General features: G+C 37.2%; 3 protein-coding genes, 1 long non-coding RNA gene and 1 pseudogene across 8 annotated transcripts; 4 read left to right on the top strand and 1 right to left on the bottom strand.

Moving 5' to 3' along the window:
• The first annotated feature begins 480 nt into the window (after positions 1-480).
• LOC130710450 (ABC transporter B family member 11-like) lies at positions 481-6,467 on the top strand. Its single transcript, XM_057559727.1, has 13 exons — positions 481-623; positions 916-1,276; positions 1,370-1,424; positions 1,515-1,690; positions 1,810-2,031; positions 2,114-2,352; positions 2,456-2,981; positions 3,138-3,411; positions 3,526-4,403; positions 4,665-4,931; positions 5,175-5,438; positions 5,535-5,828; positions 5,936-6,467. The coding sequence occupies exons 2-13, from the start codon at positions 980-982 to the stop codon at positions 6,287-6,289; spliced, it is 3,846 nt and encodes a 1,281-aa protein (XP_057415710.1). The 5' UTR covers positions 481-623; positions 916-979; the 3' UTR covers positions 6,290-6,467.
• On the bottom strand, positions 4,373-15,275 carry LOC130710451 (uncharacterized). Of its 2 annotated transcripts, XR_009010374.1 has the most exons (4): positions 15,000-15,275; positions 14,593-14,694; positions 6,581-6,714; positions 4,373-4,505 (listed from the first exon to the last, which is right to left on the bottom strand). It is a non-coding gene; the product is annotated as an uncharacterized LOC130710451 (long non-coding RNA). The 2 variants fall into 2 exon arrangements; XR_009010375.1 differs by lacking the exons at positions 4,373-4,505; positions 6,581-6,714 and adding an exon at positions 10,972-11,103.
• Positions 7,170-13,812, top strand: LOC130710448 (ABC transporter B family member 11-like; annotated as a pseudogene).
• A 1,604-nt stretch (positions 15,276-16,879) lies between the features above and the next one.
• On the top strand, positions 16,880-23,321 carry LOC130711608 (ABC transporter B family member 21-like). 4 transcript variants are annotated; one of them, XM_057561295.1, is made up of 14 exons: positions 16,880-16,991; positions 17,068-17,195; positions 17,476-17,853; positions 17,986-18,040; positions 18,118-18,293; positions 18,394-18,615; positions 18,711-18,949; positions 19,069-19,594; positions 19,763-20,036; positions 20,174-21,027; positions 21,683-21,949; positions 22,034-22,297; positions 22,413-22,709; positions 22,829-23,321. In XM_057561295.1, the coding sequence occupies exons 3-14, from the start codon at positions 17,530-17,532 to the stop codon at positions 23,180-23,182; spliced, it is 3,852 nt and encodes a 1,283-aa protein (XP_057417278.1). In that variant the 5' UTR covers positions 16,880-16,991; positions 17,068-17,195; positions 17,476-17,529; the 3' UTR covers positions 23,183-23,321. The 4 variants fall into 4 exon arrangements, with proteins under 4 accessions (XP_057417278.1, XP_057417280.1, XP_057417281.1 ...); XM_057561297.1 differs by lacking the exon at positions 22,829-23,321 and having other exon boundaries at positions 16,948-17,195; positions 22,429-22,603; XM_057561298.1 differs by lacking the exon at positions 22,829-23,321 and having other exon boundaries at positions 16,948-17,195; positions 22,417-22,561.
• Positions 23,322-24,609: 1,288 nt separating this feature from the next.
• Positions 24,610-26,336, top strand: LOC130716072 (mitotic-spindle organizing protein 1B-like). Its single transcript, XM_057566256.1, has 2 exons — positions 24,610-24,769; positions 25,834-26,336. The coding sequence occupies exon 2, from the start codon at positions 25,857-25,859 to the stop codon at positions 26,079-26,081; it is 225 nt and encodes a 74-aa protein (XP_057422239.1). The 5' UTR covers positions 24,610-24,769; positions 25,834-25,856; the 3' UTR covers positions 26,082-26,336.
• Positions 26,337-27,982: the final 1,646 nt, after the last annotated feature.

A 27,982-nucleotide genomic window follows, 5' to 3' on the forward strand; every position in this document is an offset into this window, starting at 1 on the left:
TGAGTTGTAGCCATTGAGCTGGCTTGAACATGAACAACTTAATTTAAAACTTATTCTATATATTTGTAAATTAAATAAAATGGTAAATTCATTTTGAATTATTTATAAGTACAAACATTGGGAGTTATTATAAATGCAGATTTTTAGAGTTATTATCTAAAAAATATCTGAAATAAATGTTCTATCGTCTTTTGAAAACTTTTTCATAAAATAATGTTCTGATTTGACTATGACAGTGATTTATGTGCTCCACAAGCAAATAGTACAATTGAATACTCAGCAGGATTAATGTTCATAAAGTCATTACCTCTTTGTTTATCTAATAATCATAGTTTCCAACACAACATAAAACATTAATGAAGACTAGTCAGCTAAAAAGAAAAAGAAATTAAAACCAAATAGTTTTTGACTACTAACAGTTAACTTGCGGGTCAAGAATTTGCAGATGCAACTTCCAATTATATGCAGTTCTATATAAAGTCATTGAGAGGAACACAAGTTCCATTCACTCCTACACTTTTCAACTAACAATTTGTTTATTTATTCATTGATCTGTTGCTTGCTACGGCTAGCTCTCCTTCTTCTGCCTAAGCAAAAATTACTTCAGCTTTTGCTTGCACAAGGTTCATCTCTCTCTCTCTCTCAACTGTCTGATATGGCTTTTATTTCCTTAACATGTTTCCATGTTACTAGCTTATCTTCTGCTGAAATTTTTCACTACATTTGTTGAACTAAGTTTGAACTTCTAAACCCCCAATGAAAAGAAAAGTCATAAAGTCATCATTTTCTTCACAAACTCATCAATGCACACACAACAATCCAAGGAAAAAGAAAACATTTCATAATGAAATGAGGGTTTGGAGAGCAGTACCTTGTATGTTAATGACATGAACCTAGAGTTTTTTCTTTCTGCAGCTGCTTTCCATTTGGAGTCATTGGTAGAAGGGTTTTTAATCAAAAGAAGTTTTCCTCCAAGAAAATGACTGGGGATATCAGTTTGGATGGAAATGTTGCAACTCTTCAACCAGTTGCAGATGCTGATGGAAAGAAGGAATCAAAGAAAAGCAAGGCCAAAGATGAAACCACCAACACAGTACCCTTGTACAAGCTTTTCTCATTTGCTGATCCTTTGGATCAATTATTGATGTTTGTGGGGACTGTGGGTGCTATTGGGAATGGAATCTCCATGCCCTTAATGACTTTGATATTTGGAAGTATGATCAATGCATTTGGAGATTCTTCAAACACCAAAGATGTTGTTGATGAAGTTTCCAAGGTAAATCCTCAACCATCTCTTCATGGCACCTGTTTACAACAACACTATTAGATTGATGTGAACTTCTAAAACTTAAACATTAAATGTGTTCAGGTGTCTCTCAAATTTGTATACTTGGCTGCGGGTACCTTTTTTGCGTCACTTTTGCGTAAGTACATTAGATTCCTTGTTAATTCTTTCTACCAAACCAATTAGTTTGGCTCATTATGACCCAAAAACCCTGTTTTCTATGTACCAGAATTGTCTTGCTGGATGATCACTGGGGAGAGACAAGCTGCAAGAATTAGAGGCTTATACCTTCAAACAATTTTGAGGCAAGATGTGAGCTTCTTTGATAAGGAAACTAATACTGGAGAGGTTGTTGGAAGGATGTCAGGTGATACAGTTCTTATTCAGGATGCCATGGGTGAGAAGGTATTGATGAATCACCACAGTCCTAAATCATCCCCATTTCATTTTCCTATAACAAGCAAAAAAAAAAGTTCAAGGTAAATTATATTTTTTGATTGATGTTTTGCTTGCTTTCGTTTCAGGTGGGACAGTTCATACAGTTAATGGCAACTTTCGTTGGAGGTTTTGTCATAGCATTCATCAAGGGATGGCTTCTAACTGTTGTCATGCTATCTTGCATACCACTTCTTGTCTTGTCTGGTGCCATGGTAGGCGTCGCTATTACAAAAGCATCATCCAACGGACAAGCAGCTTATTCTACAGCTGCAAGTGTGGTAGAGCAGACCATAGGTTCAATCAGAACTGTATGTACACTGTCAAAAACAACTCCTGACATTCTTCTTGTTATTGGAGAATTCTTAAACAACTTCCATTTTTCCATTGCAGGTTGCATCATTCACTGGGGAGAAGCAGTCTATAGTCAAATATAACCAGTCCTTAATCAAAGCATACAAGACAGTAGTGCAAGAGGCACTAGCTTCTGGTTTGGGGTTTGGTTCACTCTATTTTGTAGTCATCTGCAGTTATGGTTTGGCTGTATGGTTTGGAGGGAAAATGGTAATAGAGAAAGGATATACCGGAGGGGATGTTGTGACTGTGATTTTTGCTGTTTTGACTGGCTCCATGTAAGTTGTGTGTTCTTTCTTCCCCCCCTATCTTCAGAACTCAGAAGATAAGAACATGTTTTCTCCCCCTTATCCTAACTATATTTCTATTTTCCAATACCAGGTCTCTTGGGCAGGCATCTCCAAGCTTGAGTGCTTTCGCTGCTGGACAAGCTGCAGCCTTTAAGATGTTTGAAACGATTAAAAGGAAGCCAGAGATTGATTCTTATGATGCTACTGGTCGGAAGCTTGATGATATTCGTGGAGATATAGAACTCAGGGAGGTTTGCTTTAGTTATCCTACAAGACCAGATGAACTGATATTCAATGGATTTTCACTTTCAATACCAAGTGGTACAACTGCAGCTTTGGTAGGGCAAAGTGGGAGTGGAAAATCCACTGTTGTTAGTTTGATAGAGAGATTCTATGATCCTCGGGCCGGTGAAGTTCTAATTGATGGTATCAACCTTAGAGAATTTCAACTGAAATGGATCAGACAGAAAATAGGCCTAGTCAGTCAGGAACCAGTTCTCTTTACTTGTAGCATTAAAGAGAATATTGCCTATGGCAAGGATGGTGCAACTGATGATGAAATCAGAGCTGCAGCAGAACTTGCTAATGCTGCCAAATTTATAGATAAACTACCTCAGGTAAACTCTCGGATTTTCATTTAAATGCAGAAACTAAAAAGTGAAATGCTTGTAAAGATTTTCTTTATCAGCATAGTGTGTTAGCAAAGAAATTTATATGTTTATATCAAAGGGTCCATTTACCTCAACAAATTTACACAATTATTATGATCTTAGGGAATCGACACAATGGTTGGTGAACATGGAACTCAGCTCTCTGGGGGTCAAAAGCAGAGAGTTGCAATAGCAAGAGCAATTTTAAAAGATCCAAGAATCCTGCTTCTGGACGAAGCTACAAGTGCCCTTGATGCTGAATCTGAGAGAATTGTACAAGAGGCACTTGACAGAATAATGATAAACCGAACAACTGTCATTGTAGCCCACCGCCTAAGTACTATAAAGAATGCTGATACCATTGCTGTTATTCATCAAGGAAAAATAGTTGAAAGAGGTAAATATATGATGTTGTAATAAACATCTAATTTCACCATTCAGAATTCGTAGAAGGCATAAAACCCAACTGTTTACATACCTTATTGCATTCTTATATTTTTCAATTGATCAGGTTCGCATGCTGAGCTCACCAGGGATCCTGATGGAGCCTATAGCCAGCTCATTAGACTGCAAGAAATAAAGGGATCAGGACAGAATGCTGCAAATGACACAGACAAGCAAGAAAGTTCAGTGCATTCCGGAAGAATATCAAATCAAAGATCTTTTTCCTCAGCATCTTTAAGCCAAAGGTCATCTGGAGTTGGAAACAGTGGCCATCACTCATTCTCAGCTTCATATGGCATACCCCCAACAGTTGGATTCTTGGAGCCAGTTGGTGGAGAAGCTTCCCCTTCAACAGTTTCTTCGCCACCAGAAGTGCCTCTTTATCGCCTGGCCTATTTAAACAAGCCTGAGATTCCAGTCTTACTGGTAGGGACTATAGCTGCAGTGTTAAATGGAGTAATCTTACCTGTTTTTGGGCTCTTGCTTTCCAAAATGATAAGTATTTTCTATGAGCCAGCTGATGAACTCCGCAAAGATTCTAAAGTTTGGGCACTAGTATTTGTTGGCCTTGGCGTGGCATCGTTAGTAATTTTTCCATGTAGATTCTACTTTTTTGGTGTTGCCGGTGGTAAGTTGATCAAAAGAATCCGGGAAATGTGTTTTGAGAAACTAGTTCACATGGAAGTTAGCTGGTTTGATGAAGCTGAGCATTCAAGCGGAGCACTTGGAGCAAGGCTCTCTACTGATGCAGCTTCAGTTAGAGGTTTGGTTGGGGATGCACTCGGCTTGCTGGTTCAAAATATTGCTACTGCAATAGCTGGCTTGGTAATTGCTTTTGTAGCCAGCTGGCAGCTTGCTCTTGTAATCCTTGCTTTGGTGCCTCTGTTAGGATTAAATGGATATTTTCAGTTGAAGTTCTTGCAAGGGTTCAGTGGAGATTCCAAGGTTTGTTCTCGAGTCTTGACTTCCATTAACCAACCAACTGATATAGTGAATGAATATGAAAATATCTGTGTTTTCAACTTCATGGGAAGTGGAGTTGTGAACCTGAATAAAAGTAATCACTAATCAGATCAATTTCTTAGCACAACTTTTAACATCATACTAAGAAGAAAATTTTCTTGATGACCATGAGTCAATATTGTTACAAGCATGTTCTTGGATTAGCTATATGTTATGAATACTGACAATATTTTTGCTGGACAGAAATTGTATGAGGAAGCAAGTCAGGTGGCGAATGATGCTGTGGGGAGTATAAGAACAGTTGCTTCTTTCTGTGCAGAGGAGAAGGTGATGGAGTTATACCAGGAAAGATGTGAGGGACCAATTAAGACAGGAATAAGGAGAGGGATAGTAAGTGGAGTTAGTTTTGGGATATCATTCTTCGTGCTGTATGCAGTTTATGCATGCAGTTTTTATGCTGGAGCTCGTCTTGTAGAGGATGGCCAAACAACATTCTCAGATGTTTTCCGTGTAAGTTACTCTCCTAACTTATTCACCATGTCAGACATTCTATCAGTTTTCTCCTCATTGTCACAGTTATTGGTGAATTGTTAATCAACAATCACCATGAGGTTTTGTTCACTTTATTTGAAATCCAAGTGTGAGTGATGGAATCTCAGATTGGTTATGAATGGGACAAATGAAGACTACACAACTGAATAAATCCATATAACTATTTTTCTTGCATTGATGATTTTGTTGCCTAATTTGCAGGTCTTTTTTGCCCTCAGCATGGCAGCTATAGGAATCTCTCAATCTGGGTCCTTGGCCCCAGATTCAACTAAAGCTAAAAGTGCAGCTGCTTCCATATTTGCTATTCTAGATCGGAAGTCGCAAATAGACCCCAGTGATGAATCTGGAATGACATTGGAAGAAGTAAAGGGAGAAATTGAGTTTAACAATGTCAGTTTCAAGTATCCTACCAGACCTGATGTTCAAATATTCAGAGATTTTTGCTTGACCATTCACAGTGGCAAGGTAATTTTGTAATTTGCACATCTTATCCAGTAGACTACTCTATAATATTCATCCTAAAGAAAGTGCTAACAGCTTGATTATATTGATAAAAATCAGACAGTAGCACTGGTTGGAGAAAGTGGAAGTGGAAAATCAACTGCGATCTCATTACTACAAAGATTTTATGACCCAGACTCAGGTCACATCACACTGGATGGAAAAGAAATCCAAACGCTGCAAGTGAAGTGGCTAAGGCAACAGATGGGCCTGGTAAGCCAAGAGCCTGTGCTGTTCAATGAGACCATCAGAGCCAATATTGCATATGGAAAAGGAGGAAATGCAACCGAGGCAGAAATCATAGCTGCTGCAGAACTGGCAAATGCTCACAAGTTCATTAGTAGTTTGCAGAAGGTAAATTGCAGTGTGAACTATCTACTTAATCTCTCTTAATATTTGTTTTTTAGACACCATATGATATGAATACAGTTCTAAATTCTTGACATATATTATATATGCAGGGTTATGACACAATAGTAGGGGAGCGAGGAGTTCAATTATCTGGGGGACAAAAGCAAAGAGTGGCAATTGCACGAGCTATAGTGAAGAATCCAAAGATTTTACTATTAGATGAAGCCACCAGTGCACTTGATGCCGAGTCTGAAAAAGTGGTTCAGGATGCACTTGACCGTGTCATGGTGGACCGAACCACAATAGTAGTAGCTCATAGATTATCCACTATTAAGGGTGCAGATTTAATTGCAGTAGTTAAGAATGGGGTCATAGCAGAGAAAGGAAAGCATGAAACGTTACTCCGTAAGGGTGGTAACTATGCTTCTTTAGTAGCATTGCACACAAGTGCTTCTTCATCTTAGACTCCCCTTCAGCTTGTTGCAACTTTTATCAGAGTAAAATCAGATGCTTAGGAAATTGATTATTCTCAATGATTAGTCAAGTTTAAATACCACTCTCCAATTGCTTTATTTATTGTAATTTGTAATTTTGTTTTCTTGAAAGAACTAGTGAAATAAAAGCTTTGATTGTTAATTATTACTTTTTATTCATGAAATGATTCTTATGCATATCATTCTCATTTGTATCACTTTTTTACATCAAAAATCTTGCACAAGACTTTGTCACTGATGAACTATGGAGAACAAACATACCTTGAGCTTGTTTAGGAACTGGAGCAGTGTAAAAGATATGTGAAAAAAATTTAGATGTGAAAATATCAAGCTCCGAAGTGAAAGTACTACTGAAAAATTGGTTAAATGAGTAATCCCGTCAGCTACCGACCTGGCTGTTCAAGAAAAACTGAAAATCAGATTATGTGTAAATTAAGAAAAAAGTGAAAATACCGTTTTGCAGAAACTTTAGCCTAAGAAATCTTGCTTGTGTGTTAAGGAAAAACTAAATGTGGCCAAAACTTCTCATTCTGTCTGTATCTCAAAGGGTCAAATTGATAAGCAAGGACAGAAAATTTTCAGTAGCAAAACAAAACAAAATAAACTGTAAATTCTATGATAGGAGACCAGATTATTTCTACAACTAGACAGTCTACCGTAGACAGTCTACAACTCTTCTTTTTTTAGTCCATTATAAGTTGATTAATATAAAACTATAAGCTCACATATTAAATTATTAACCAACCAAATATTATATCAATAAAGATGCTAGACGTAGCTGCAGTAACTCTGGAATATAGTACTACCAACCAAATAATGTATCAACAAAATCTGTAACTATAATGATATTTATAAAATACATCATATCTCACATGAGTGAGTATTGACTTTTGTTGTAAAAACTATATGGGATCTGCAAACTCAAACCAGTGATCCTTATTCTGCAGCTGTTTCCTATTGGTGTTTGTAAGCTGTAAAAACAGAAGTTCTCCCAGGGGAAAATGGTGGCCAAGGCCAGGTTAGATGGAGATGTTACTTCAATTGAAATGACAGGACCAACAAGTGATCCATCAGTTCTAGGTCCTGAAAACAAGCTTCAGAATTCCAAGAAGAACAAGGCCAAGGACCAAAGCAATAAAACAGTACCCTTTCATAAGCTTTTCTCATTTGCAGACTCTTGGGATTATTTGCTGATGTTTGTAGGGACAATAAGTGCTGTTGGGAATGGAATCTCTCTTCCTTTAAAGACAATATTTATCGGAGATACAATTGATGCTTTTGGAGAAAATGCTAACACTAAACAACTTGTTCATGAAGTTTCCAAGGTAACACTAACCCTAATATTTTTTTTTCTCATTGTTTCTTAATAGAGGGTGAAAAACACTTGTAAAATCACTTAATTCCATGCTCGTTAGAGGAAAAGTAAACATTTGCATGGGTGAGCGATGAGTTGTACACTACTCTACGTCGAATGGTCTCACTCACACTTTTTTTGAAACAAACAAGTGTAAAGTAATTTTTATTCAAACCCTCTTATCAATTTCTAGTGCATATTTTTAGTATCTATTGTGCAACAAGTTGTGGGTATCAAATTCCACCAGAATTATATTTAGCTTTAGGGGAACAATTTTGAGTTTCAAATTCTCCTCATTTATACGTTATAATCCATCATGGTTCTTTTCATGCTCAGGCGTCCGTGAAGTTCGCAGTATTGGGTGTAGGCACCTTTTTTGCAGCGTTTCTGCGTAAGAATGCCAATTCTCTAGCTTAATGTAACTAGAAATATAATTTGGCTTAAATGTAAAAATAACAAAGTTACTAATAGCTGATATCTTCCAGAGGTGGCTTGCTGGGTTATCACGGGGGAGAGACAAGCAGCTAGAATAAGAGCTTTATACCTCAAAGCAATTTTAAGGCAAGATATAAGCTTCTTTGACAAGGAAATGAACAATGGTGAGTTTGGTGAAAGGATGTCAGGTGACACAGTTCTTATTCAAGATGCCATGGGTGAGAAGGTATTAATTCACCACCCCATATCATCACCATCTCATCCAACTATGATGAAAAAAAGTTAAAGATAACTTGTTCTTCCTCCTTTTTGGCTGATATATCTCAGGTAGGACAATTCATAGAGTATGTGGCAGCTTTTTTAGGAGGTTTAGCCATGGCATTCATCAAGGGCTGGCTACTAACCCTTGTTCTTCTATCTTCTATTCCACTTCTTGTCCTCTCTGGTTCACTAATGAGAATTTCTTTCGCAAAGATGGCATCACGAGGACAAGCAGCTTATTCTGAAGCAGCTGCTATAGTAGAGAGGACGATTGGTTCAATTCGAACTGTATGTCAAATGTCAATCTTCAGAGAGAGATTTTCATTACTTTTCCTTCTCATTTTCCTATACACATTCCTTGAATGCAGGTTGCATCATTTACTGGTGAGAACCAAGCTATAGCTCAATACAATCAGTTCTTGACTAAAGCTTGCAGAACTGGAGTGCAAGAGGGATTGGCTACTGGTTTAGGCCTAGGTTCAGTTCGTTTAATTCTTCAAAGCACTTATGCTATGGCTGTATGGTTTGGAGGGAAGATGATACTAGAGAAAGGTTATACGGGAGGACAAGTAATCGGTGCATTTTTTGCAATGGTGACTGGTTCCTTGTAAGTTAGTTTCTGCTTTACCATCTATATTGTGGGTGTATCATTTCATATCATACATCCCACTCTCCCAATCTTTCCAAGAAAATTAGATATACATCACATTTTTGTACTAATTTTTTTCCCAGGTCTCTGGGGCAGGCATTTCCAATCTTAACTGCATCGGCTGCAGGACAAGTTGCAGCCTATAAAATGTTTGAGACAATAAAGAGGCAGCCAGATATTGATGTTTATGACCCTACTGGTCGGCAGCTAGATGATATTTCTGGAGATATAGAACTTAGGGAGGTTTGCTTTAGTTATCCATCAAGACCAAAAGAAGTGATATTCAATGGATTTTCTATTTCAATATCAAGTGGCACTACTGCAGCTTTGGTAGGGCAAAACGGGAGTGGGAAAACAACAGTTGTCAGTTTGATAGAGATTTTACGATCCACAAGCTGGTGGAGTCCTCATTGACGGTATCAACCTCAAAGAATTTCAACTAAAATGGATCAGACGGAAAATAGGTCTTGTCAGCCAGGAACCAATTCTCTTTACTTGCAGCATCAAAGAAAACATTGCCTATGGTAAGGATGGGGCAACAGATGAAGAAATCAGAGCTGCCGCAGCGCTTGCTAATGCTGCTAAGTTCATAGATAAATTTCCCCATGTGAGCTATCAATTCTTCATTCATCTTGTGAAACTTAACATGTTCTGTTACTTTTTCAACAATTTCAGTTTCAAATTCCACACGATACTGAAGACTATTATGTGTGTGTGGCAATGTGTGTTCATTGAAAGGACTGTGTGAGTGGCAGTGTGTTTATCGAATGGACTTTAAGACTCACTAGTTTTGTAAGATTTTGAATTTAGGGACTTGACACAATGGTTGGAGAGCATGGAATTCAGCTTTCTGGAGGTCAAAAGCAAAGAATTGCCATAGCAAGAGCAATTATGAGAGATCCAAGAATTCTACTCCTAGATGAAGCTACAAGTGCACTTGATGCAGAATCTGAAAGAGTAGTACAAGAGACACTAGACCGAATTATGATAAGCCGAACAACTATCATAGTAGCCCATCGCCTAAGCACAATAAGGAATGCTGACATCATTGCCGTTATTCACCAAGGAAAAGTAGTAGAAAAAGGTAGATATACTATAAGTTACCCCAGAAATGAAATTCGGCATGACCATTTGCTTTCAGCTGTTCCTCTCCCTCTCTCTCTCTCTCTCACGTACAGTCACGTCTTCATTTTCCTTTTACATATGCAATGCAGCGTTCTTAACCTTTTTAACTGATTAGGCACACATGCTGAGCTCGCTGGTGATCCTCATGGAGCTTATAGCCAGCTCATTAGATTGCAAGAAATTAAAACGGAGTCAGAACCGCATGGTGAAAATGACTTGGATACAGTAGAAAAATTCATAGATTCTGGAAGAGAATCAAGCCAAGAGATTTCCTTCCGGTCTTTAAGCATGGGATCATCTGGAATTGGAAACAACAGTCATCACTCATTCAGAACATCCAATGCTATGCCTGCCACACTTGGTATCTTGGAAGCATCAGAAGGAGAGCCTGAAGTTCTTCCTACAGCAACATCAGGTCCACCTTCAGATGTCCCAATTCTCCGCCTTGCTTATCTTAACAAGCCTGAAATCCCAGTGTTACTCATAAGGACTCTAGCAGCAGCTGCAAATGGAGCATTACTACCTGCTGTAGGGCTTCTTGTCTCCATCATGATAGATACTTTCTTTGAACCTGCAGATGAACTCCGCAAAGACTCAAAGTTTTGGGCATTAATATTTGTTGCCCTTAGTGTGGCTTACTTCTTACTTTATCCATTGAGATCCTATTGTTTTTCTGTTGCTGGTTCTAAGTTGATAAAAAGGGTCCTATTAATGTGTTTTGAGAAAATAATTCACATGGAAGTAGGATGGTTTGATAAAGCTGAGCATTCAAGTGGAGAACTTGGAGCTAGGCTGTCAACTGATGCTGCTTCTATTCGAACTTTGGTCGGGGATGCCCTCGGTTCGCTGGTTCAAGATATTGCTACAGTAATTACAGCCTTGGTAATTGCCTTTGAAGCAAACTGGCAGCTGTCTCTCATCATTCTATTTTTGCTACCTCTAGTATTAGTAAATGGATATCTGCAAATCAGGTCCATGCAAGGATTCAGCAAAGATGCAAAGGTTTGTTCCTTACCAACATCAAACGATTGACCATTAATATGGAACCTTGGAAATAGAAATACCTATTTTTTTAAGACAGTATGAATAGGGTGACTGAAAAATGGATGTAAATATAATCTGAATTTGAAGCAATGACATAAAATTCTATTCCCATTTCTGTATGGAAAATGCTATATATGAATAAACCAGAAAAGACAACTCAGAAACCATTTGATTGCATGTGGATTTTACAGAGAAGTCCTGGTCGTACCATAATTATAGCATGTCTGAATGAGCTTCTCTTTGATCAGAATCAACTCAGAAACCCATAAGCTATCCACAAAAGTGTATCCCTAGAATTGATTTTGGCTTCAGCATCAATTTTAGAAGGGTTTCAATTTTCCAAACATGTATTTATATGGAAAGGTAAATGTAATGGAAGCGTCATGAACCAACTAGCACAAAAGCTTAAATTGTTGGGCGAAGGCACTTGAGTGGTTTTGTGTTATGTTTCTTACACACCCCTTCAATCAAGAGCACATTGGGCTTGAAGTGTGGACAATGCACTAGTCTATATACCTTTTGCAAAGATTCAATTTTTTATTAGAATAATGGGGGAGGATCGAACTCTAGACCAGTTGGCCATAGTGCTCTAACACTATGCCATGAACCAACTATCCAAAGAGTTTAAGTTGTTACGTGAAGACACATGAATGATTTTATATGATAACTGAAAGAGATGGGGTTTTCTATGAATAAATGTAGCATGACTCTTTGTAGACATACTCAGAGTATAAACGACTTTATGAGGATGAATTGAGTGTGTTTCAACTCTTCATACATTACTATTTATTTTCTACAGTCCTTGTTTCCCTATTTAATCAGTCCTAACAACAATTTGATATGATGCTACTGTGCTTTATATATTTCACAGAAACTATATGAGGAAGCAAGTCAAGTAGGCAATGATGCAGTAGGGAATATTAGAACAGTTTCTTCTTTCTGTGCCGAAGAGAAAGTGATGAAGTTATACCAGAAGAAATGTGTAGGACCTTTCCAGACAAGTATAAGGCAGGGTTTAGTCAGTGGAACTGGTTTTGGTTTAGCACTCTTCCTTCAGTTCACTGTCCATGCGTGCAGTTTTTATGCAGGAGCCCAACTTGTTGAGAATGGCAAAGCAACAATCTCAGAGGTTTTCCGTGTAAGTTATATCCTAAATTGGTTGCCATGTATTTTTAACTTATCTCAATTGTTATTGACAAAGAATAAGCTAATTTCTCTTATAGATTAAAAAGTTTTTTTTAATAAATAAAAACAAAGATAATTTAAGATCTAAGTTCATCATATTCTTCTAGCAAATAAAAATTTCATTTCCATATTTTCAGGTATATTTTTGTCTCACAATGTCGGCATCAGAACTATCTAAAACTAGCTTCATGGGCCCAGGTGTGAGTAAAGCAAAAAGTTCTGTTGCTTCTATATTTGCTATTCTTGATCAGAAATCAAAAATAGACCCTAGTGATGAGTCTGGAATGACATTGCAAGATGTGAAGGGAGAGATTGAGTTTCAACATATCACTTTCAAGTATCCAACCAGGCCGAATGTTCATATATTCAGCGATCTTTCCTTGAGCATTCATTCAGGACAGGTAACTTACAACTGATACATTGGCTTGATGCATCATTCTCATAGGAAGACATGATTTTTTTCATCTGAGACTTTCTTAAGAGAGAATCTAAAATTTTGATTATCCTGATGAAAATCAGACAGTTGCTCTTGTAGGCGAAAGTGGAAGTGGAAAATCAACAGTAATCTTACTGCTGCAAAGATTTTATGACCCAGATTCAGGTCAGATTACACTGGATGGAACAGAAATCCAAAAGCTACAGCCTAAATGGTTTAGGCAGCAGATGGGCCTGGTAAGCCAGGAACCTGTGTTGTTTAATGACACCATTCGAGCCAACATTGCATATGGAAAAGGCGGTGATGCAACAGAAGCAGAAATTATAGCTGCTGCAGAACTGGCAAATGCTCACAAGTTCATTAGTAGTTTGCAGAAGGTAAATTGCAGTGTGCAATATCTCCATAATCTCTCTTAAACACTAGTTCAACTAGTGTGCATCTTTAAACTTCTGAATTAGTTATTTAGACACCATATGATATGAATACAGGTCTAAATTCTTGAGATCAATATATTATATATGCAGGGTTATGACACAATAGTAGGGGAGCGAGGAGTTCAATTATCTGGGGGACAGAAGCAGAGGGTGGCAATTGCACGAGCTATAGTGAAGAATCCAAGGATTTTACTACTAGATGAAGCCACCAGTGCACTTGATGCCGAGTCTGAAAAGGTGGTTCAGGATGCACTTGACCGTGTCATGGTGGAGCGAACCACAATAGTAGTGGCTCATAGGTTATCCACTATTAAGGGTGCAGATTTAATTGCAGTAGTTAAGAATGGGATCATAGCAGAGAAAGGAAATCATGAAGCATTACTCCGTAAGGGTGGTAACTATGCTTCGTTAGTAGCATTGCACACAAGCGCTTCTTCATCTTAGACTCCCCTTCGGCTTGTTGCAACTTTTATCAGAGTAAAAATAGATGCTTATGATATTGCTTTATTTATGTGTAATTTGTAATTTTGTTCTCTTGAAATTACTAATGCTATGAAGGGTTTCCTTGTTTCTTCTCTCCTTGATTAGGAAATTACTCTTTTGTATACAGTATCATTTGTATCACATTTTTTTACTTCAAAATCTTGCACAAGACTTGGACACTTATGAACTATGAGCCTGTTCGGATGCGGGCTAAAGAACACATATTGGAGCTTATCTACTAAAAAAACATTAGATTAGCTCCAATAAGTGTTCTCTAATATGCATCCAAACAGACTATATGCTGAACACATATGCCTCGTGCTTGTTTAGGAATTGGAGTAGTGTAAAAGTGATGGTAAAAAAATATGATGTAAAATTGAAATATCAAGCTATTTTGACTCATACCAAACTAACAACTTCCCCCTAGTCAAGGACTGATTCCCCAATCCTCAATTCTCAGGCTCGACATTAATGATCGAAAACATATACTCCTTAGGTTTGACTTGTATGTGCTAGATGAATGAGACAACAGAGACAAACAATGCTAAACAGCTAAAGTGGTTGGAATTGGAGACGATAGCTAAGCATGTTATCAATATCACCCCCAAGTGAAAGAACTACTAAAAAATTGATTATATGATTATTCCCTTCTACTACCATATTACAGACCTGGCTGACCAAGGAAAACTGAAAATCAGATTATGAGGAAGTTAGGAAGAAAAAATTGAGTAATAAAATTACCATTTTCAAGTAAGTTTGGTCTATTAAATCTTACTAATGTGTTGAGGAAAAACTAAATGTGGAAAAAACTTTTCATTCTCTCAATCTCAAAGGGTCAAATTAATAAACTGTAACTCAAAACCTTACCCACTAGGAGAGGTCGACTCCATATTAAAGATATCAGTGAGTTTTACGTCGGCGGCCGAAAGTTTAACACAACCTTCCCCCTTCATCCGGGCTTGGGACCAGCTATACAAAAACAGGTGGAATTGGTCAAATTGATAAACAAGGACAGAATTTTTTTGGTGGCAAAAAACAAAACAAATATCACTGTAACTATATGATTGGATAGGAGATTATTGCTTGTTACTTGAATTGCAACAGAATCACACTCATTGAGAGAGAATTAAATTCTACAACTTGTTTAGCCCCAATTAGGACCACTAATTATCTATTCATGTTCTAATTAAATAATCTAACCACAGAATCATTTATTAGTTATATGCATACTTGATCAGAAGAAAAAATGCTTTTTACTTCATTCAAAAGTATACCTTACTTGGGTATGGCTCAAGGAGAAGCTACCATAGACACTCTACAACTTTTCTTTTGTTAGCATATCCCCTCCATTATACGTTGACTAATATAAAACTATAAGCTGTACAATATTCTATATTTTTATTGTACGGTTCTTGGTTTTTTCCTTTGTGAGCTTCTCATTTGCTCACCCTTTAAAGATGCTAGACGTAGCTGTCGTACCCTTGAAATTAATACTGCATTAACCAACCAAATATTATATCAATAAAGATTGTACGTTATAAATCTGCAACTATATGCATGTATCATCATGAAAATTTGTCCTCTCATGTTATTAAACAGTGATATTTGTAGAATACATCATAGAGATAATTTTATTTAGCAAACATCATGTGGTCCCAAGTATCTTGAGCCAAATTACTAGCATAAATCTAGAGTAGCAAAAGACAAAAAATAAAAACAACAGCAGGGAAAACTGGTAATTATAAATTGAGTTGTTCAGCAAATGAGCCTGTCCCCTTAATGGGATACTATTCAATTATCAACCTTGGCATAAACAAATGGGTATCTAGAATACTGAGATTCTGCCTAGGACCTGGGTATACATATACATAATGTAGGTTTCATAGTAACATTTAAAGAAAGAGTCCACAAAGAAGGGGAAGAAAATGGTATGGAAAAAATACATACATCCTGGGTTTTGAATCCAATGTTTGTTCAAGTGCTAAGTTTTGTAAGCAAAGGGTCCAAAAAGAGATTTTGAATTTCATTGCAAGGTCAAATTTTGCATGGTCTTATCTTTGTGCATATATATTTATTGGCACTTGAAAAGAAAGAAAGAAAATCTTCTTACTTTATTAATCTTCAACCTAGGCAGCCATAATAATGGGAATAGAGTGCTAACTTTGTTGCTATTATCTTTGCTTAAATGTTTCTGCAGGCTCATATATTTTAGTGATATATATGTCTTGAAGATCAAAAGTTAAATTAAGCATTTCCAGTAATCAGTGGTCCAGGATCTAAGGTTCAGTAACTTTTTGATTAATAATCACAAGTTCAAATTTCATGTGACATCAATCTGTTTTGAGTTTAGACTGACATTTTCTCTTAAAAACAACTTAAATATCTGTCTTCAGAAATTTTGTTTCAACTTTTAAATTCAACATTACACTTATTTACCATAATGAATTATTTGACAGGAGAAACATGCCGTACACCTGCTTCACTAACCCACTACAGCCATAGCCATTAAAGTGGCAGAAATCAGATGGAAAATTCTTAGGCAGTCTAGAATAATATTGCTGTTGAGGTTTGATCTCAATTTTAATATGTATCATTTAAATGGAGAAACTCATCAGGGTTATTGTGACCGCAAAGTTACCTATTGAGCTTAAAGCAAATTTATATTAGCACCTGCTATACTCTATGGTAGCGAATGTGGGGCTTTAAGGAGACAACATGAGAAAAAAGTTTAAGTAACAGAAATGAGAATGTTAAGATGGATGAGTGGCCACACTAGAAAAGATAAAATACGCAATGAGCGGATAAGAGAAGATGTTGGGGTGGCGCCTATCGTGGAGAAGCTGACGGAAAATCGGTTCAGGTGGTATGAACATTTATAAAGAAGACATTTGGAGACATCGGTGAGAATAGTTGATAACATGTATTTAGTCATGTGAAAAGAGGTAGAGGGAGGCCAAAAAGAACTTGAGAGGATATTGTTAAAAATGATCTCATTATCAATAGTATCTCTCATAGCTGGATTTTTGATCGAGCAATGGCATAATGTGATCCATATAGTTGACGTCAGTTAGTGGGATAAGGTATTGTTGCTGCTTATTATATATCATTTATACTAAAATCAGGGATGATTATAATCTACACGTGTTATGTTTTTAAAGGGTCAGTGTAATACTCTCCAAATACAAAAGTTGTTTTTTTCATATCAAAGAGCTCAGTTATTCCATGGTGCACTTAAGCCATAAATAAATTGTTAGCTTTTGATAATGGTACGGTGCATCTAATTCTGTTCTTTTCTTTCACTTTATCTGTGATTTAAAGACCAAGTTTTGCTTCCAATGCTAGGCTACTTCCAACTGGTTTGCCATCATTCTGAGAAGGCAGGAAGCACTTCTACCTCAAGCTTCCTACTAGTTTTTGGCTTTAAATTTTGTTTTGGTCAGAAAATAACAATGACAAGAACACATTGATAGGTAAGACTTTTGTTTTTCTCTAGTACATGTTTTGGTTTTGAATGTGCTTTGATCAAACATGTTGGTTTTGCAAGTTTACCAGTCATCATATTCTGGTTTCACTGCTAACTATTTTTTCCACTGAATCTCTCCAGCTCTTGAATTTGATTAAGTCAACTAGTTTCTAATTTATGTACCTATTGAATTTTTTTGACATCTAAGGAATTATAACTCACTTGAGTGTTGACTTTGGATGGAAAAACAAATTTGCTAACTCAAACCAATGATCCTTCTTTTGCAGCTGTTTCCTGCTGGTGTTTGAAAGCTGTAACAACAGAAGTTCTCCTTGGGAAAAATGGTGGCCAAGGCCAGATTAGATGGAGATATCACTTCAACAGAAATGACAGGATCAACAAGTGATTCATCAGTTCTAGATCCTGGAAACAGGCTGCAGGATTCAAAAAAGAACAAGAGCAAGGACCAAAGCAATAAATCAGTACCCTTTCATAAGCTTTTCTCATTTGCAGATTCTTGGGACTATTTGCTGATGTTTGTTGGAACAATAACTGCTATTGGGAATGGAATCTCTATGCCTTTAATGACTATAATTATTGGAGATACAATTGATGCTTTTGGAGGAAATGTTGACAATAAACAAGTTGTTCATGAAGTTTCCAAGGTAACAACTAGCCCTACTTTATGGAACCAAACAAGTGTATAGTAATTTTTATTCTAAATTCCCATCTTATCATTTTCTAGTGCTTATTTCTAGTATTCTGCAATAATCCATCACGGTTCTATTCATGCCCAGGCATCTCTGAAGTTTGCTGTCCTGGGTGTATGCGCCTTTTTTGCAGCATTTTTGCGTAAGAACACCATATTCTCTAGCTTGATGTAACTGGATAGCTTAATAAAAAATAACGAGATACGTACAATCTTTCAGAGGTATCTTCCTGGGTGATCACCGGGGAGAGACAAGCTGCAAGAATAAGAGCCTTATACCTCAAAGCAATTCTAAGGCAAGATATCAGTTTCTTTGACAAGGAAATGAACAATGGTGAGGTTGTTGAAAGGATGTCAGGTGACATTGTTCTTATTCAAGATGCCATGGGTGAAAAGGTATTTACCCACCACCTCATATCATCACCATCTCATCTAACTATGATGACACAAATTTAAAGATAACTTTTTCTTCCTCCTCTTTGGCTGATATTCTCAGGTAGGAAAATTCATACAGTATGTGGCATCTTTTTTAGGTGGATTAATCATGGCATTCATCAAGGGCTGGCTCCTAACCCTTGTCCTCCTATCTGCTCTTCCACTTCTTGTCCTCTCTGGTTCACTAATGAGCATTGCTTTCGCAAAGATGGCATCGCGTGGACAGGCAGCTTATTCAGAAGCAGCTGCTACAGTAGAAAGGACAGTTGGTTCAATTCGAACTGTATGCCAATCATCACAGAGAGCTATTCATTACTTTTTCTTCTCATGTTTCTAGAAAGTGGTGTACTAAGCATACTTTATATTCCTCCAATGCAGGTTGCATCATTTACTGGCGAGAACCAAGCTATAGCTCAATATAATCAGTCCTTAACTAATGCTTACAGAACAGGAGTTCAGGAGGGATTGGCTACTGGTTTAGGCCTAGGTTCAGTTCGTTTATTTGTTCACTGCACTTATGCTATGGCTGTATGGTTTGGAGGGAAGATGGTACTGGAGAAAGGTTATACCGGAGGTGAAGCAATGGGTGCATTCTTTGCAATGTTGACTGGTTCCTTGTAAGTTAATTTCTTCCTTACCGTCTAGATTGTGGATGTATCATTCCATATCCTACAACCCTAAGCTTTCCAAGAAAATCAGATACACATCACATTTCTGGGCTAATTTTATTCTGCAGGTCTCTGGGGCAGGCATTTCCAATCTTAACTGCATCTGCAGCAGGACAAGTTGCAGCCTATAAAATGTTTGAGACAATAACGAGGCAGCCAGATATTGATGTTTATGACTCTACTGGTCGGCAGCTAGATGATATTTCTGGAGATATAGAACTTAGGGAGGTTTGCTTTAGTTATCCTTCAAGACCAAATGAAGTGATATTCAATGGATTTTCTATTTCAATATCAAGTGGAACTACTGCAGCTTTGGTAGGGCAAAGTGGGAGTGGGAAAACAACAGTTGTCAGTTTGATAGAGAGATTTTACGATCCACAAGCTGGTGAAGTCCTCATTGATGGTATCAACCTCAAAGTGTTTCAACTAAAATGGATCAGACAGAAAATAGGTCTTGTCAGCCAGGAACCAATCCTCTTTACTTGCAGCATTAAAGAGAACATTGCATATGGTAAGGATGGGGCTACAGATGAAGAAATCAGAGCTGCAGCAGAGCTTGCTAATGCTGCTAATTTCATACATAAATTTCCCCACGTGAGCTCACAATTCTTCATTCATCTTACGAAATTTGCTATGTTCTTTTGCTTTTCAACAATTTTAATTTCAAATTTCACACAATTCTGAAGACCATTATGAGTGTGTGGATGTGTATTCATTAAGTGGAATTAATGACTCATTAGTTTTGTAAGATTTTGAATTTAGGGGCTTGAGACAATGGTTGGCGTGCATGGAACTCAGCTTTCTGGAGGTCAAAAGCAAAGAATTGCTATAGCAAGAGCAATCCTAAGAGATCCAAGAATTCTTCTCCTTGATGAAGCTACAAGTGCACTTGATGCGGAGTCTGAAAGAGCGGTACAAGAGACACTAGACAGAATCATGATCAACCGAACAACTATCATTGTAGCCCATCGCCTAAGCACAATAAGAAATGCTGATATCATTGCCGTTATTCACCAAGGAAAAGTAGTAGAAAAAGGTATATAGATACTAAGTTGGCACAGAAATGAAACTCAGCATGGCAATTTACTTTCAAATCTCTCTCCCTCACACAAACACATCTTCCTTTTTCCTGACATATACAATACCGCATTCTCATATCTTTTGACTAATTAGGCACACATGCTGAACTCACTAATGATCCTGATGGACCTTATAGCCAGCTCATTAGATTGCAAGAAATTAAAAGAGAGTCAGAACAGCATGGTGAAAATGACATGGACAGGCAAGAAAATTTTGTAGACTCTACAAGAGAATCAAGCCAGCGGATTTCTTTCCCACGGTCTTTAAGCCGGGAATCATCTGGAATTGGAAACAGTAGTCATCACTCATCCAGAATATACAATGATATACCTACCACACTATTTCCTTCAGCAACATCAGATCCACCTTCAGATGTCCCAATTCTTCGCCTTGCTTATCTTAACATGCCTGAAATCCCAATGTTACTCTTAGGGACTGTAGCAGCTGCAGCAAATGGAGCCATACTACCCGCTGTGGGGCTCCTTGTCTCCATTATGATAGATACTTTCTTTGAACCTGCAGATGAACTTCGTAAAGACTCAAAGTTTTGGGCATTAATATTTGTTGCCCTTAGTGTGGCTTCCTTCTTATTTTATCCATTGAGGACCTATTTTTTTGCTGTTTCTGGTTCTAAGTTGATAAGGAGGGTCCGATTAATGTGTTTTGAGAAAATAATTCACATGGAAGCAGGCTGGTTCGATAAAGATGAGAATTCAAGTGGGGAACTGGGAGCGAGGCTGTCAACTGATGCTGTTTCTATTCGAACTTTGGTCGGGGATGCACTTGGTTTGCTGGTTCAAGATATTTCTACAGCAATTACAGCCTTGGTAATTGCCTTTGAGGCAAACTGGCAGTTGTCTCTCATCATTCTTGTTTTGCTACCTCTACTATTATTAAATGGATATCTGCAAATCAGGTCCATGCAAGGATTCAGCACAGATGCAAAGGTTTGTGCCTCACTGACATCAAACTATCAACTACTTTACCTATTTTTTTAAGACATAGGATGTGTCACTGACATCAAACTATCAACTACTTTACCTATTCATATTTAAGAAACTTATTGAAATAATCTCAAAATAGGTTATAGGCAAGTATAACTTAGGAAAGTAAGCTTAAAACAACTTAAATGTAGGTCATAAACTATTTACATTAGTTCTCTCAAACACTTGGATCATCGTTTATGCTACAAGATAAGCTCAAATAAGCTCTTTCAAATAGGACCATAGTAGGAATAGGGTGACTGAAAACTTTGGATGTAAATATAATCTGAATTTCAAGTAATCAGATCGATCTCTATGCCCATTTCTACATGGAAAATGTAATATGAATAACTCGAAGACCAGTAAAGAAAACCATTATGCAAATCCATTTGATTGTGCCATGGAAGAGATGGTTTTTTTTTATGTATAAATGTAGCATTACTCTTTCTACATATACTCAGAGGATGGACTACTTCATGAGGATGAATTGAGTGTGTTTCAATTATGGTCTCTATACATTTTTGTCTCTATATTTGACTACTACTTCTTCGTTTTTAACATTTAATCAGTACTAATAAACCATTTGACATGATGCTATTGTGCTTTATATATTTCACAGAAACTATATGAGGAAGCAAGTCAAATAGCGAATGATGCAGTAGGGAATATTAGAACAGTTTCCGCTTTCTGTGCTGAAGAGAAGGTGATGGAGTTATACCAGAAGAAATGTGTGGGACCCTTCCAGACAGGTATAAGGCAAGGTTTAGTCAGTGGAACTGGTTTTGGTTTATCACTCTTCCTTCTGTTCTCTGTGTATGCATGCAGTTTTTATGCCGGAGCCCAACTTGTTGAGAATGGAAAAGCAACAATCTCAGAGGTTTTCCGTGTAAGCTAATTTCACTTAAGATAGTTTAAGATTTAAGTTCATCATATTCTTCTAGCATTAAACATTTAATTTCCTTATTTTCAGGTATTTTTTTCTCTCACAATGGCAGCGGTAGCATTATCTCAATCTAGCTTCATGGCCCCAGGGGTGAGTAAAGCAAAAAGTTCTGCTGCTTCTATATTTGCTATTCTTGATCAGAAATCAAAAATAGACCCTAGTGATGAGTCCGGAATGACATTTCAAGATGTCAAGGGAGAGATTGAGTTCCACCATGTCACTTTCAAGTATCCAACCAGGCCTAATGTTCATATATTCAGAGATCTTTCCTTGAGGATTCATTCAGGACAGGTAACTTACAAGTGATACATTGGTTTGACTTTGGAAGACATAATTCTTTCAAACAACCTATCTAGGACTTTCTTAAGAGAGAATCTAAAAGTTTAATTATGCTGATGAAAATCAGACAGTTGCTCTTGTAGGCGAAAGTGGAAGCGGAAAATCAACAGTGATCTCACTGTTGCAAAGATTTTATGACCCGGATTCAGGTCAGATTACACTGGACGGCACAGAAATCCAAAAGCTACAACTTAAATGGTTCAGGCAGCAGATGGGCCTGGTAAGCCAGGAGCCTGTGTTGTTTAATGACACCATCCGAGCCAACATTGCATACGGAAAAGGCGGTGATGCAGCAACAGAGGCTGAAATTATAGCTGCAGCGGAACTGGCAAATGCCCACAAGTTCATTAGCAGTTTGCAGCAGGTAAACTACACAGCACTCAATGAGCTGAATCTGTTCCTAAACCTTGCACAACAAAAAATGTGCATTACAAGATTTTTTATAACTAGTTACCTAAAGTCTAAACTAAACACCATATGCAGGGGTATGATACAGTAGTAGGGGAGAGAGGGATTCAACTATCTGGAGGGCAGAAGCAGCGGGTGGCAATTGCAAGAGCCATAGTAAAGAGTCCAAAAATATTACTACTAGATGAAGCCACAAGTGCACTTGATGCCGAGTCTGAGAAAGTGGTTCAGGATGCACTCGACCGAGTGAGGGTCGACAGAACCACTATAGTAGTGGCTCACAGGCTATCCACCATAAAGGGTGCAGATTCAATTGCTGTGGTTAAAAATGGGATCATTGTAGAGAAAGGAAAGCATGAAACTTTGCTCAACAAGGGTGGTACCTATGCTTCTTTAATAGCACTGCACACAAGTGCTAGTTCATCTTAGACTCTTTGAGCTTGTTGCACCTGTTTTCTAATGGTTTCTTTTCTTAATCTCTTTTTCTGGCATTATTTCTATGCAGTGTAACTTTCTTAAGACTTGATTATCATTTTTAATGGGTCTTAAATGTAACGCTTTCATTTCATCCTTAATGTAACACACACACAAACATCTGAATTCTAAAAATCAAAAGCCACAATGGACTCACAATTACAATCAGAATTACAGTTAAAATCATAGAGACAGATTGAGGGACACTTGCCTCCGATGAACTCACTCACAACAGCATCCAGTTGCACTGTACACATTGATCCAGTTGAACTCACTCATGGCATTTTTTTTTGCTCCCATTAGCCCTGATGATATTGAAGAGAAGCAAATCTAATATTAGGGAATTGTTCTTCTTAAATTGAATTTGCGCCTGGAATTAATCGAAGGACATCCTTACCTACAAAGGCTACACTTCAGAGAGGGGGGAAAAAGTTGTAACGCAACACATAGGTGTTGACCAAATGAGGTCATTCCGCCGGGTGCTCGCTTTAAGCAGTAAACCATTAGTCACTTATGCGGTTATGCCCTTCAAGATTGCGGTTATGCCCTTCAAGATTGAATTGAGCTAACCACTATCTGATTACTTTAAAACTAAAACTGTTATTAGAAATAAAGTTGAAATTGTCAATATCAATTTGTATATATAAGATGTATTATATGAGAATAAAATTTTTATGTGTGAGTAAGATGAGTCATTATGAGCTATTAGATATAATTATGAGTGGTAAAAATTAAAACATGAAATCATCACATATTCTCCGAGTGTAGTGAAAATCAAAGGTCTCTCAAAGACGGCAATCCCTTACGAGTTTAAATAATTAATTTTGACCATTATGGTTTGGATCCATTAGGTAGAACAATTTGTGTAAATAAATATTATGAAAAGTATTTGGGGCTTCTAACTTTAAGTTAAGGTTAGTTTAAAAAAAAAAACTCTAAGTTAAGGTATTGGGTTCGAAATTCTTGAGTTGAGTTGCGTTAAATATTTAGAAGGGAGAATTTCACCAACATAACAGACATACCCAACTCGAACAATATAGCCCTCAATGGAGAATATTTATAGTTAAAAAAAACAAAAAACTTCTTTGAGTGAGTAGCCACATGCTAATTAACTTACGCATTTAGTTCAATTTTCTAATGCAGATAGAGAAAAGGAAAATGGAGGAAGCCAAAACCCTCTTCACTTAATTTTGCCGTTCATCCAAAATTGAGGGGAATTAGAGAGGAAATATTTTGTTAGACAAAAATGTTTTTTTTTTGTGAGTTTTCAACCTCTTTTAGAAGTAAAAATTACTAAAAGTAAATATATTTTAAAATCTCACACTCCTCCTAGAAGAGTTAGTCAATCCGTAATATAAATGTTCCCGACTCGAGCAATATTGTTTTTGAAAGAGGTATATTCAAAATCTCTCTTTTACCCTCATGCCCCTCCCCGTCTCAGTTGAACAACCTACCACAACCCGATCCGTCCTACCACAACCTACTCCACTCTCTTTCCGTCAGTCGCTTCTCCGATTCTAGTGGCGGTTCGTGAAAAAGCAGGTTTGTTCATCATCAACCTCAACCTCTTCTTTTTTTTGAAATCAATCTTCTTAATCCATGTACAGAGCTATGTCTCTGGCCTCTGTGTTGTAACAATTATCTGTGTAGCTTTGTTACCACATATTCTGTTGTTCTACTACATTTTGCAACCCCTTCTAGCACTTGTTCTTCGTGCTGATTTAGAGTAATGCCCATTGGTTTCTGTCACAGTTTCATGAAATTCACATTGCTTAAGTTGTTGTCATGAAGTAAGTACCATTTGGTTAGGAGGGAAATTCACATGAATGATTGATTATGGATGATTTTATGAGAGTTGATTTAGTGTAGTTTGGGGAGAAGTGATTCTGAAAGAAGCAATTAGGGGTAGCTTTTTGGGGTAAGAAATGGTTATGGGAGTTGTTACTGTGGATCCAGACACATTGTGAGTTTGAGGAAAGTAGACTAGTGTAGGGTTTCGCGTTTGGAGGGGAACTGATTCTTTAAGTGACTGCTAGGAGTAGCTTTTGTGGGGGAACAACTAATCTTGAAAGGATTAGAAGTTGGTTTTTACACATTCCAGATTTATGATCTGCTTCTTCTGTTAATTGCTGGATTGATGAAATGTTTGAAAACATATTTACTCACTGTTGCTGTTGAAAGGCAAAGGTAAATGATTATGGATTTCATGAGATTGCTTGAGTGTATGTATGCATGTATGTATGTATGTATGTATGTTTGGAAGCCCTCTAGGTTTCCATGTTAGGTGGGGAAGTGCTTCTGTGAGAAGGTACTAGGAGTAGCTTATGTGGGAGAAAAGTGGTTCAGGGCTTTTAGCGTGGATCCAGACATACTTTGATTCTGAGACCTAGTGTGTGTCTGTAAGTCTCCACATTGGAGGGGAAATAATGCTGGATGTAGCTACTAGGATTTTGGAGTGGGTTTTGCTGTCAAAACTTATTTTTGAAGGATTAGAAATGAATCCTAAACTTATACTTCATACTTGAATGCTGAATCTGTGGCCTTTCTTGTTCAGTTTTTTTCATTTTTGTGATTCTGATCTGATGTATTAAATTTATCCTTCTCAGTAATCACACACTCAGCTTAAAGCATGGATCCAGAAGCAGCACGAATTGCGCGAGAATCTCTAGACCTGGCTTTCCACATGTCCAATATACTCGACACAGGTCTAGACCGTCACACACTTTCTGTCCTAATTGCCCTCTGTGATCTTGGAGTCAATCCTGAAGCACTTGCTGTTGTTGTGAAGGAGTTAAGAAAAGAGAAACCTTCATTGTCACCCTCCCATCCTGCAGCCCCATCTTCTTTGTCATGAATGGATTTTTGATTGGATGATGTATGCTTCCTCTCAAGTTCTTTATTACATCCTGTTGGTCAGTGCTTGATTGTGTTAATAGATGGATGCATATTTCAGTAATGAACAGTGTCAAACTCATACTAAAGGATTCTGCTGCTAGAATGGAGTTTACATAGTTCAAAACGGCTATGCAATTAGGCAGCCTAGCAAATTGTCTGGTGTAAATGTGGAAATTTCTATTCTCTATATTATTGTTGTTTCTACTCTTGCAAATTTGTCTGCTGAACTAACCTATAATTATGAAAACATGTCTGAAAGTTTGTATATGGAGTGGGCTTGGCTTTTGAGTGAGAGAAACCAAGTGGCATAAAACAAAGGTTATGTATTTTCATTGTTTCATCCCATCCCAACCCCACCACCAGCACAAACCTTGGTCAAACTTCACAACCACTCTTTCTGGATGTGTTAAGGATCCCACCATAAGATTGTGTTTGTTGTTATTAGGAAACTAAGTGTATTTCACTCTTTGTATCATTATTATAGTGGGTTAGTTAGTGGTGTTTACCTGAGATGGCTTATCATGATTCTCACCTCAAACTTGCTTATCACTATCGCTTCCTTAAAGGTGCAGACAACAATTAAATAAATAGCAACTAATGGAGCTTTTTTCAGATAAAATACTAATTACCACCAAACGCGTAGATGAACTGACATGGCGATGAAGGTTAAGCAAATGTCTTGAGTTTGAATACCTGTAAATGATGTGAATTGAACATAATTGTATCAATAAAGAATACTTGTGGTTTAAATCAAATGGTAAAATACTAATTGCAAATATTCATTTTATATCTTAGTGCACTGACTGCTTTTTTAATATAAATAATTTCACATTAGTTAATAATTTTGTCGTTTTGTTTTATGCTTATTAATCAAAATGAAAGGGATCTAGATTATGGCCGGATTGAGGAAGCTCTGAACATATTTTTAATCCATTTTTCATTGATCTCTCCTATTGAGTCTCGTCCAGCTGCTAACTAATAGAACTGTTTTTGGCACTGGTATAAACAGAGGATTGTATGCACTTCAAGCTACAAGTAAATGGAACTCTTCTTTGAAAGACCATTTAGTATTGAAAAATAGCTGCACTCACACGGACTCAAACTTGAAAATTCTGCTTGAATTGAATCACTTGATAAGGTCAACTGCGTAGCTTCAAATCTACAATTTACATGAGAAAATGGGGCCCCCAACACTAGTGTGTAACCTCTCTAGCTTTTATGTCATGCTTATAGTTACCTTCCCTGTCTTTATCCTCAAATTAAGTGTATTTTCATCAACTAAAATCAATAAATTGGAAATTTTTTCGAAGGTACGCATTTACCTAAGTGGTCACCTGCCATAGGTCTAGGTCGTGCACAACTTATATCAAAGGGTGAAGGCATTTGCTTGAGGTTCCAACATGAAAAGATAACCTCCCTAAAGAAAGAAGTAATTTTTGAAAGTAGAGTGTATGGTGGAAAATACCATAAAAGTGAATAACTTTCCTAGTGAGGAACCATGAATTCCTAACCTAAGTACAAATATTTGATGCCTATTTTTAGGTTGGCACCTGCACTAATAACAGGATCCTTAGCAAAATGATTGAGATACTTGCTGTACCAACATTGCAAGCTTCCAACAAGACATAACTAGCTACATGGTACAAACAGTACAATATGCAGTAACATATTTAGATTCACTTTTAATCTTCTTAAAAATTTACTTCTCTTCCCACAAAAAGTTAGAGCTTACATGTTTATTGTGTTTTGAATTGTGTGTCCCACGACAATCAAAACTCGCTATTTGTAGCTTATTACAAAATCATGTGTTAAATTTCTGCTCTCCTTATCTATTTTTTACTTCATGCGTTAAATTTCTGC

The sequence above is a fragment of the Lotus japonicus genome, chromosome 4 (assembly GCF_012489685.1).
Source record: "Lotus japonicus ecotype B-129 chromosome 4, LjGifu_v1.2".
Lineage (NCBI taxonomy): Eukaryota > Viridiplantae > Streptophyta > Magnoliopsida > Fabales > Fabaceae > Lotus > Lotus japonicus.

Bases quoted from the DNA above. Each gene is read 5' to 3' on its own strand.
- LOC130710450 (XM_057559727.1), top strand. From the start codon at position 980: ATGACTGGGGATATCAGTTTGGATGGAAATGTTGCAACTCTTCAACCA. The intron at 1,691-1,809 runs GTATTGATGAAT...CTTTCGTTTCAG, and splicing joins AGGATGCCATGGGTGAGAAG to GTGGGACAGTTCATACAGTT. The intron at 4,932-5,174 runs GTAAGTTACTCT...CCTAATTTGCAG, and splicing joins CATTCTCAGATGTTTTCCGT to GTCTTTTTTGCCCTCAGCAT.
- LOC130711608 (XM_057561295.1), top strand. From the start codon at position 17,530: ATGGTGGCCAAGGCCAGATTAGATGGAGATATCACTTCAACAGAAATG. The intron at 18,041-18,117 runs GTAAGAACACCA...ACAATCTTTCAG, and splicing joins CTTTTTTGCAGCATTTTTGC to AGGTATCTTCCTGGGTGATC. The intron at 18,950-19,068 runs GTAAGTTAATTT...TTTATTCTGCAG, and splicing joins GCAATGTTGACTGGTTCCTT to GTCTCTGGGGCAGGCATTTC.
- LOC130716072 (XM_057566256.1), top strand. From the start codon at position 25,857: ATGGATCCAGAAGCAGCACGAATTGCGCGAGAATCTCTAGACCTGGCT.